General features: G+C 31.1%; 3 protein-coding genes across 3 annotated transcripts; all 3 read left to right on the forward strand.

The window, feature by feature from the left end:
• The first annotated feature begins 931 nt into the window (after positions 1–931).
• LOC111304381 (protein GL2-INTERACTING REPRESSOR 1) lies at positions 932–1675 on the forward strand. The gene is made up of 2 exons (XM_089742457.1): positions 932–1070; positions 1172–1675. Exon 2 carries the CDS (start codon positions 1184–1186, stop codon positions 1505–1507), a length of 324 nt encoding a protein of 107 aa, XP_089598583.1. The 5' UTR covers positions 932–1070; positions 1172–1183; the 3' UTR covers positions 1508–1675.
• Positions 1676–6932: 5257 nt separating this feature from the next.
• On the forward strand, positions 6933–8141 carry LOC111303825 (putative CCR4-associated factor 1 homolog 9). The gene has a single exon (XM_022900281.2). The coding sequence runs from the start codon at positions 6981–6983 to the stop codon at positions 8076–8078; it is 1098 nt and encodes a 365-aa protein (XP_022756016.2). The 5' UTR covers positions 6933–6980; the 3' UTR covers positions 8079–8141.
• Positions 8142–10225: 2084 nt separating this feature from the next.
• LOC111304382 (transcription repressor OFP13-like) lies at positions 10226–11211 on the forward strand. Its single transcript, XM_022900933.2, has one exon. The coding sequence runs from the start codon at positions 10278–10280 to the stop codon at positions 10863–10865; it is 588 nt and encodes a 195-aa protein (XP_022756668.2). The 5' UTR covers positions 10226–10277; the 3' UTR covers positions 10866–11211.
• Positions 11212–11709: the final 498 nt, after the last annotated feature.

An 11709-nucleotide genomic window follows, 5' to 3' on the forward strand; every position in this document is an offset into this window, starting at 1 on the left:
TTTAAATTTTTATAAAATAAAATAATTATTATATATATCTATTTAAATATATTAAAAATTATATTAAAATAATATATAAAAAACAAAAAATTAAAATTTAAAAATTGATAAATTAAATTGAATTGAACCAATAAAATTTGATTTGGATCGAATCAATTTTAAGAGAAAATTGATTTAGATTCGTACATCAAATTTTAAAAATTTATAATATTATATATTATCTAAAAAAAATTAAATTAAATCTAATTTCACCCGAACCGTTATCACAAAAAAAAAAGAAAATGAGAACAGCGTGGGAAATTTGACTTGAATACATTAAGTAGTTAAGAAAGAGACAGACAAAAAAAAGGCGAGAAACTTATACACGAAAGATAGGAAAAAAGAATCATAAATGATGTCTTGCTATTTTCCTTTTGCAATGAAAATTACTCAAACCAACTCCTTCGGTCATCATTGAAGGCAGTATTTAGTATTACAACAAAAATTTTTCTCCCACCTACAATCATCTTTGGCCTTTATTTGTTATTTCTTTGCTTGTTTTTTTTCCCTCCGACTGTTAATTTATTTCAAGGCACCAAGTCACACTCTGCAACCCCTTCTATATGCTATTCAATTCACCTTTCAATATCATCCAACTTGTTTTTTACCCCCTTTTTTTTTACAAAAAAATATTGCAGTATGAGGATAAGAGAAATTAAATAGTCGTACGTCCTAAATTCTCCTTACCCTCCACTCCTATCCATGAGTAATTTACAATTAAAGAAAATCCCATCTCTTCTCTTTCTCTTCCCCCGAAAATCATTGCATATATAATGGTCCAAAGCGGTTCAAAATCAATCTGCAGGAGAAACCCAAACTAAAAGTTGATGTTAGACTAGTTTCCAGGGAATAGAAGCATCAGTCTTTTTCTTCTTCTTCTTCTTCTTTTTCTTCTTCTATGATCCACACCTTTACATGTCTTCTTAGAAACATCCTGGTAGCAGCTACTTCCAATACCCTCGGGTATTTTATCTGATAATTCTTGGTTTATAAACCCTTCAATTTGGTAGTTGAAGGCTTATTTGCCAAAGGTGAATTATGTTTGTTCAGTTTTCTCTCCATTTCTGTTTCTTTCTTTTTATCTGACTGTTTCATGCTGATGGTCTCTTTTGTATGTGATCATTATAATTAGAGATAGAAAACAATGAGTCGGAGAGGAAACAGTCCAAAGCTGGAATTGAAGCTGAACCTATCACCTCCTAGGGATAACCAACAAGTTGGGTCGCCAAACACATCGGTTTCCTCCTGTGAAATGTCACCTGAAAGCTCATGCGTGTCTTCGGAGCCTGACGACACGATGATGCAATACCCGAGTAGTCCTGAAGCAACTTCCATGGTGTTGGTGGGATGTCCTCGATGCCTCATGTATGTTATGCTCTCGGAGGTGGATCCAAAGTGCCCCAGATGCAAAAGCACCGTCTTGCTTGATTTTCTCAACGAAGAGAACGCCAAAAAGGCAAGGAACTGAATGAAGAACTTGGATTCTTCTTGCTTGCTTTCTCATGAAACAATTACAACTTACTGCTCTAATAGGCTTCTTTTTTTCGTTTGTTTGGTTTTAGTTTTTCTTCTTTTCTTTTTCCTCTGTTTAAATGTTTGAAGTTTTGTGCTAATCATATATCTGTGTTTCTTTTCATATTCAGATGTCTGGTTTAATTTCCCCGTAAGAAAAAGAAAAAGAAACTCTCTTTACACAACATCAAGTGTTTTAATTGTTGGATTCTAATAAGTTTCTTCCACTTTTCCTCTTTTGCAACCAATGGAAGATTATATTCAATTTCTTTTTTTTTTTTAACCCTTTTTTTTGTTTGATTTCGTTTTCAAATAATTAAAACATTTTAATTCATAGCGTTGAAAGCCAGACATTGATAGGTAGCTGCTTTTGCACATTTAAAGCCAAACAAGACTAATTTAAGCAATATTCACCCTCTAATCCTCTAGTTGGTTCTGCCTTAATTAGAGGGTAGTTCGGTTTTTACTCCAAATACATTTTCAAAAATAAATATGGATGAGAAACTATATCTAATATATTTATTAAAGAGACCGTAATTTAAAGATAAAAAAAATTATTACTAAGTATTAAGATTTAAATTTTAAATTTTTAAAAAAACAATTGTATTAAATCTGGGATTTTGAAAATTTTTTTTGTATACAAGAAAAAGGCAAGTAAACTCAAATTTAAAATTTTAACTCAAGTGTCTTGGTATGTATTATAATCTTACTATCTAAATTAAGTTCAACCTACAATTCGACATATCTAATATGAGCAATCTAAATGTGTAATTACAATTAACGCTTAACCTTTAACCATGCTTAAGATGGTCATAAATATTTTCTAACCTATATATATTATTAAGAAAATTAAACTATAATTCTAACTAAGGTAGTGACCCGCCCCTAAGAGGTTTCCAAAGGGTAAATTAAATTTGCACCAGAAAAAAGGATTTAGTTTTAAATTGAATGAAAATTTTGGATACATAAATATCCAGAAGGCCGCTGTAGCTAGCAACCAATCATTTTATGCAATTTGTTACCCAGGGAGGGTACTTGGGCATATATAGATAGTTAGCATCAATTTCAAATTATATTGAAGGTGAATGTCAGCCTCCTCCAAGTTTGCACGAGCTTCCCCCTGAAAAATCAAACTATAGTGCAAATAACTTTAAACACGATGATAAAAATACCGATGTATTATAGTTTAAAATTTTAATAAAAAATATTTATAAATTTAGTAAAAACAAAAAAAGAAAAATTTGTGTTTACATTTTAATATAAATTATGATATAATAAATTTTGTATTTTATTTATATTTAATACAAAATAAATAAATACGAATATATAATTTATATCAAACAAATAACAATATAGTGGTGATCTTGTCTTTGAAACATTTGAAATCAATAACTATATATATGAAAAGAAAATACAATTTTGCAATAGTAAGGTACCGTATATGTTGGTCGGCGAGAAAAAAAAAGTAATTTGGCATTACGAATATTTAAGTTACATATTTTATAATTAATAATAAGTAAAAAAAAAAAAAAAACAACCCAAGCCCCTGCAAATATCAAATACCAATGGGACAAGTTTTGAGTAAAACCCTTGTGGGTTCCCCACTAGGATCCTTCCAAGTTGAAAAACAGGAATAAATCTATACTTTTCATGAATTTGAAATAGCAATTACTATTGACAGAACGATTTTAGGTAAAGTTACTTATATATATTTTTCCCAAAATTCACCGACAAAAATTAGAAACCTAATATTTATAACTATTAACTTGACAAAATAACTTTAGTGTAGCAAGGCCAACGAGACTTTGACTTAGGGCCAATGAAATTCTAGGATCCCGCGATTCTAAATTCAAGTCTTAATGCATATAAGTTTGATTGTTTTAATTTGTTAATTGATTATTCATTGATTGTAATCTAATTATTATGTAAAAATTAATTATTTAATTGATTATATAAATATAATAATTGATTATAATAATAATTTAAAAATAATTAATGTAACATGGTTTTTGTAGATTGAATAATTTTAATAACACATTTATTTTTATTGGAAACCAATCAGAGAAAAAAATAACATAAACTGAAAAGTGTAAACTTGTTGAAGTTTTTTTACATAAAGCTGTTGCGGCTGTCATCAATGTGTCCTAACCGGTAGAAAGCAGCAGCACAAGAGCCAGAAAATCACAAACTCAATAAAGACAATACGTACTACATTATTTCCCAACTTTTTCACCAATTTTTAAGCAGGACTGATCATCATCACCGGTACTTTAAAATTACCTATGAAATTTTCTTTATTTTCTGACAGATATATGGATGGTAACTCCTTCTACTGATCCTTTGCCCTGGATCCGTCTTTTCTCATTAATGAATCCAAACTTTCGTGTGGCTGATTCAAGGGAAAAAAAATATGTGGAAGTTTCTTTCCATGGAAAAATGATTTCTGGCTTGCAGGAGGTAAGTTACCAAGAAGACGTCTAAAAAGGAAAAGGAACAAGTGAAAGTTACGCAAGAGTAATATTTCAGCAAAAACACCAATCTGCAAACACGTACATTAATTTTCACCGATCAATTCTTTTTTTTGTTCGTTTTTTCCCACAACAAAAGAAAATTTTTACCATGATTCTACTACACGCCCAAGCTAATAGCTCAACGTACGTGATTTTATTAATATGTATCGTGATTCACCTGTTTCATCTCATCATCAAGAAATTACCTATATATATATATATATGTCTTTAATGGGATGGTGAAATTTGAAGCTTGAGTTGCTGTGTTTAAATGTTGGCAGCTTTTGTTGCAGAAACTATTGGTTTTAGATCAGTGATGGCTACTTGGTAGTGGGCTTTTTTATTTTTTTTTGGTGTGTTACTTAATTTACTAGGCAACGACGAGACGAGACAAGTGGTAGCGTATCAGTATCGGTCACTGCTAAATTAGTTAACTTAGCTGTCTGCAGAAACATCCAACAGCCCAGGCGATGTCACCCCAACTTAACATATAGCATTTTATTTTTACCAAAAATTGCAGTAGAGGATAAGAAAAAAATTACAAGCATTAAGATCTAAATTCAAATACAGTGGTAGAGGTATTTTATAATTTTAAGGGTAATATCATTTTTTTTTTCACAACAAAAAGCGACTGTAAAGGTTAAAACGGCACTTTTAGTTGTTTGACCAAGTTGATTTGGCATGTCGATCTGATTTATCGCAGTACAGCTCAGCCCAGTTAAACTGTAAGCACACCTGACACCATTTGACCAAGCTGATATATCACACTCACATTGGAAGTCAACAGAATATGTCTGATTGGATCACACCATATCAACCTAAAATTTGACACCTCAAGTCAGGTCCTCCAAACCCAACTAAGTCATCCCTCGGGTCTAAATATCCCCTCTCACTCTTCGAGCAAGGAAGTCACTCATTATTTTCTATTTACTCTCTTCTTTTCGTCATTGATTTAAGCGTCAGAGTATAAAAGTTGGATATAACTACGGTTTTTGCTTTTGATCGACTTTCGATTTTATAATTTTAGAATTTTATCCTCTAAATCCAAATTTAATATAAACATATTACATGCTATCTTTTAAAATACATGTACGATAGAGTGAATTAAACTCAAAAATTGCAAATGGATGGAAAAGAAAACTAAAGTAAAATTATTAAAGTTTATATCTTGAAAGTCATAATATGAATTCAAATGTTAATATAAACAGGTGAGACGAATATTATATCTTTTATTGTGTAGTTGAATAATATGCATAAAACATTATTAAGAGAAAAGAATTAAAAAATTGATGAATATTATTTATAGTAAAAATAATTTTTCTAAAAAAAAAAATTTATATTTGATGCATTGTTAATGTATACATTATATACATTATTCATAAATCGAATGATGTCATTTTATTAATAAATAAATATTAATTCTTAAAATAAATATATAAAATAATATTAATTTTTAAAAAAAATTATTTATTAATAAAATAATATTATCTTATTAATCTCATTAATTAACTGATATCATTCTATTTATTGATAATATATAAAATTTATATACTATAAGTGTATTAAATATAAATTTATTAAAAAAAAAAATTTTGAAGCTTAAACATTATGTATAGCCCAATCTAAAGCCAGCCCAAGTCTATCTCAAACAGATCATTCGGTCATTCAGTATAAACTGTAAATCTTAGTATAGGGAGCTTCTATGGCCCAAACCCTTATTCCCACGCTGAGTCTGGGCGTAGACCAAGCTGACATTATGGATCAGAAGTATAAAAGTACATTTTTTTTATAAAGTATAAAATTATACATATTTCTTATCAGAACTATAAAATTTATTGGCAGAACTTGATATATTTTCTTATTAAAAACCCATGTAATTAAATTTCTACATAAGCTATTCTTTCCTCTTTCTTGTCTCTCTAACACATTCTTGAAAATTATTTGAATTGTCTCAAATATTTGTGTTGGATTTTGATACGAGGGTATAGATCTTGAAATAATAATAAAAAAATAATGATTAGAGATAAAAGTAAGAGGTATTTTTTATATTTTTATTTTTACGTTTAAATTAAAAGTTGGTATTAAAAAAATTTATAAAAAATAAAAAAGCGAGAAAGTAAAAAAAAATAAATTCGATTGATAATAGTTATAGAGCTTTATTTATAAGTGAAAAGTAAAAAAATATGTGAAATGATATAATGATATAATCGAATTGATATAATATTATATATATTAAATTAATTTAATATATTAGATTAATTTAAAAAATAAAAATGCTTCGAATTATCTTTCCACAATATCTTATAAATGAAATAATTTATTTTTTTTTTATATTCAAAAATACCACTTACACCAAATATTTTTAAACATAATAATCTTTTATTTCGAATGATATAACTGAACTTAATTTGACCGATATCATTTTTATTTTTTCCATTTTTTTAATAATTTTCTCGGTGGAGATCTAGAACAAGTTCCAAAGTCAACTAAGAGAATGGGTCCAAGAAACCCAAGGAGTGAGTCACAATTAACAATTTGCTTATCGTGGACTGATCAATCAAGTAATTATTAAAATAGTGAGCATGACAGATCAATTGTCTTAGTCATCTCATCTGGATTTGAAGTAAACTGGCAAGAAATTTCAGGCGGTAGATTAACACGCAAACCTTTTTCCTAAGTTTTGATGATTGGAAATCACGATAAAAATATTAACCAATTATTATATTAGCTCGATTTCCACGTTCCTGTCAAGCCTGCTGAGTCATATGAAACGAAAATACCCACCGTAACTCAGTCATTACTCAGTAGTCTCTGTTCATTGAAAATAGTCTACTAATGGGATACTGAAGACTTACGGAACTCAAATGAGAAAGAAAAGTCCCCCACCAATCACCCGTTTGCCATTAAACAAAACCAAAAATGAAAAAACACATTGTTTCAAAAACATGGCGTGTCAATTTGGACAATAGGATGAGGACCAAGTCCACGTACGTTGTTTCTCCAGTCAAAAAAGACCCAAAGTGTTCAACTTTGACCACCTTCCGAGCAACATCTTCAAGCCCCCTACATCTCTTCCTAGCCACATATATAACCTTCCCACTCTCTTTCGTTTGCTCTACACCAAACGAAAAGCAAAATCGAAAGAAGAAAAAACAAGCATCTTTTTTTGGGTTTTCGGACATGGGATTTGAAGATTCAGACCGGAGTTCTGTGAAGATAAGGGAGGTTTGGTCGGATAATTTGGAATCAGAGTTCGAGTTGATCAGTCAGGTAATTGATGAGTACCCTTTTATTTCTATGGACACCGAATTCCCCGGTCTTGTTTTCAGACCAAAAGTGGACCCTACTAAGCCTTATCATGGCCAACTCCGACCCTCCGATCATTACAATATCCTCAAATCAAACGTTGATGCTTTGAACTTGATCCAAGTGGGCCTCACCCTCTCCGATTCTTCGGGTAATCTGCCAAACCTCGGAACCCACACTCAGTTCATCTGGGAATTCAATTTCCGAGACTTCGATGTGGACCGTGACGCTCACGCCCCTGATTCCATCGACCTTTTGAGGAGACAAGGGATTGATTTTGAGAAGAATAAGGAAAAGGGGATTGACTCGGTACGATTCGCCGAGTTGATGATGTCGTCTGGACTCGTGTGCAATGACTCAGTGAGTTGGGTGACCTTTCACAGCGCGTATGATTTCGGGTACCTGGTCAAGATCCTAACGCGCCGGAACCTGCCCGGAGGCTTAGATGAGTTTTTGAGGATTCTCAGGGTGTTTTTCGGAAACAGAGTTTATGATTTGAAGCACATGATGAGATTTTGCAATAGCTTGTATGGTGGGTTGGACCGGGTGGCTCGGACCCTGGATGTGAACAGGGCGGTTGGGAAATGTCACCAAGCGGGGTCCGATTCATTGCTGACATGGCACGCGTTTCAGAAAATGAGGGACGTGTATTTTGTAAATGATGGACCGGAAAAGCATGCCGGTGTATTGTATGGGTTGGAAGTTTATTAAATCATGTTAATTTAATCGAAAGATAATTCAATTTAATTAATTCATTGATTAATTAGTTTAAAATTTTGCAAATCACTCTGAAATTATTTTTAATTAAACTATGCCTGTCTTTGGGTTTTTGGGTAGCTGACCATGCTTGCAGAATGGCAGCCTTAAGCTTTGATTAAATTTGACTTCTAATACTCTCGTTGCCACTGGATAATCCATCAGATTAAAACTAGTAGTATTTTACTGTTTTATTTGAATACGCGAGGATCAAAATATTAATAAATTTTGTAAGATTGGATGATCAAAATAAAGCTTAAACAGTGAAGAGATAAAAAAAAAAAATAATTTACGTTTTTAATATTTAAGATTTATTTTTTTTCAAATGAAATGTAATTAAACGTATGAAATGATATGACAATGCTGTCAAATAATTTGGCATGCTATATTAATCAACCGCTAATAATCATCTATTTTTATTACTGTTGTCTACAACAGGGATGTTTTAGTAATATTCCTGTCAGGGGAGGCATGAACGGAAGAAATTGTCCCTAGAGAGGCTTTGATGTTATAATTTTAGAGTTATGAATTTTATATCAATTATATGTTAGAGTAAATTTTGAAATATAAATGTTCATGTCAATTTTAACTTGTGAAATATTTTTTTATGAAATAAAATCATAAATCATAATGGGCCAAAGTAAATTGTAATATTTTATAAATTGATGTGAACTATAATATTTAATGTTAAAATTAATTTTAAAGTACTAACAATGTATCGTTGAAAACAATAGGATTTCGTTAAAATGAGAGAAAATAGTAATAAATTTCATATTAATTGTGTACTAAAGTTTGGTTTGAGATATAAATATTTATATCATTTTTAATTTATAAAATATCTTTTGTAAAACAAAATCATAAAATTAATTAAATTAAAAAATTTAATAGATTACAAGTTGATATAAATCATAACATCTAAGCAGTTCAAGTTGAAAAATCCTTGTCAAGACCACCCAATTCAAAGTGCATCATGCTTATTAGCCTAAACATGCTCCTGAACTCCAAAACTTTTTTTTTTTTTTTAAATTTGGAGAAGAAGAACTCAAAATTTGCATTTGAAATAGAAAAATCATTTATTAATTATTGAATCAAATACTCTGATCTTATTTCAAAGCAGTAGCTCCTCAAAAAATTTCGAACCTGGTGTCGTAACAACAGCAATAGCAGTGAAAAAGCAACGCATCTAATGGAGTAAAGTATTGATTATGCCAGCATTGCTGAGTGAATGCCATATTAATTTCACATGTTTCTTATTAATGCTTATGTTTTAATGTTTTATTACAACCTCCACATTCATGCGGAAAAGATGTTTCACTTTCAGTGTAGGAAAAGAAACAAAATCTTGTTTAGTTAGAGATGATATCAACTACTGAGCATTTATCATGCTGATTTTGTGTTTCTTCTTTCATTTTCCCTGGCATTATCTCTCTACCTTTGCCACCCCCGTTAACATTTTATTTACTTAGGTGTGTTAGTATTTGAGATTCAAAATCTTCTCCACTATCGTGATTGATAAGAACCCATGTATAAATTTGTGTCAAGTTCAAGTTGTTTCTCAACTCTCTTATCTTGCTTTTGTTTTGGTCCTTGAATTGGGGAAAAAAGCTTGAGTTTTGTTATACTTGCTATCAGTTCATCCACTCATCAAAGCAAATCAAGGATGGAACAGACTAAATTAACCATGTTTGAGGAGGAACTGTTTGGTTAATAAATGAATTGAGGAGCAAATTTCTATACGTGATTGTTACACTTTAATTATTTTCATTTTCAACAGACATTTAGTGAATCTGGAGCCATTGGTCCGTGAAAATTACTATATTTACTAGCAATTCAAGTTCAACCAAAATGGTTGTTGGTCAGAGTTAAGATTAATCAATAATTGCATTGAGTAAACTACTAAAAGCAAGAAAATCACTTAGCCCAGAGCCGTATGAAACGTTAAAATTTTCCATTTATGCAGACCAAACAAATTAATTGATTTTTATGATGAAGCTACAATAACGTTCACATGAAGACCCCCAACAAACCCTTGTCTGTTTTTCACCTTACTCTTTGCAAACGATTAATGCTGCATTTAACTCGATCCATATAAAATGAAACCTATTCAAACGAGGGAAATGCAGCCTCTTTGACAGAGGTGTCACAGAAGCCTTAATGGTTAAGAAGATGAAGCTTCCTTCAATCTTCAAGAAGCCAAAAACCAATGGATCATGGAAATCGTCACTTTTTAATCACTTCAAAGCCATTTCATTCATAACCAAGCCCAAAAGTTTAAAGAATTCCAATTCTGTTTTATCAGACACTGCCAGGTTTATTTCAGAGATGGACTACTCGGGGACTCAGTCAAGACATTGCTTCCCGGTGCTTAAAGATTCTGGAGAACTGCTCGAGATGGCTAGTAAGGCACTGAGATCAAACAGGCTGTTTTTCGAGCCAGGCAACACTAATTCGATATTAGAGGCGGCCAGTTTTCCCTTCAAGGATTGTGTAGCAGTGGCCTTAGATTCGGGGGATCCTTACATGGATTTTCGAATTTCAATGGAAGAAATTGTTGAGGCTTGTGAACTGAAAGACCAGGAGCATCTAGAGGAGTTATTGGCCTGGTACTTGAAGATGAATAGAAAAACGAACCATGGTTTTATAGTGGGAGCCTTCATCGACATGTTTGCCACTGTAAATTCAAGCTCCTCTTCTTGTTTGATTTCTTTCTCTTCAGCTTCATCTTCCAGGACAACATTCTAGTTCTAGCAAGACTAAGAATGAAAGCATTCCACCATGAGCTGAGAAGGGAAAAGTATGCAGAATAGAGCTCTGGTATGGTTCCAACAAAGTTCTCTATGTATTGAACATCGCCAAGGACTGTCATGATTTTCATAATGTATTGGTCAAACATTATTTGCTTAATCTATGCCAAGTTCTATTTATGAAGAAGAAAAAATGTCAAGGAGTTCCATGAGACTATATCTATCCACACGATCTTAACATGAATAATCTTAGTTGGATAGACTATATGTATTTTATCCCTTTTTGGTTATGTTAATAAAGGAGGACTGCCCAATTATTAAGTGATTGTATTGGAATTTCAAGATTTATGCGGATATAGTTTTAACGGATATAGTTTTGCTTCCTACATTGGGAAGTCTAAGGCTATGTTTGTATCATACAAAATATAGTGAAAAGAAAAATGTCCAGGAAAAATTTAAAGAAAACAAAATAATGGATAGTAAAAATAAAATCCTCACTATGTTTGGATCATACTAAGAAAATAAGAGAGAAAATTGCATATTAATAATTTACAAATTTTTTACCTTTAAAAAATCTCAAATCTGCATTACAAAATAAAAATTAAAAAAATTAAATTACATTAATAAATTATTAATGAAAATTAAATAAAAAGATATTTACCTGGACAAAATAAAAATGAAAGTAAAACAAATTAAGCCCAAAGTACATTTTTTATATGGGCTTTGCCTAAATTGTGGAGTTAAGCAAAGAAATTGCAGTGGGGAATTTTGATATATTGCTTCCTTGTCCAGAAGCCAAGCCGTCGAGCATTAGAGTCTCGAAAAAAGATAATTTAAGATGC

This window comes from Durio zibethinus, chromosome 13, assembly GCF_047325235.1.
Source record: "Durio zibethinus cultivar Kanyao isolate XHJ-2024 chromosome 13, ASM4732523v1, whole genome shotgun sequence".
NCBI classification, from domain to species: domain Eukaryota; kingdom Viridiplantae; phylum Streptophyta; class Magnoliopsida; order Malvales; family Malvaceae; genus Durio; species Durio zibethinus.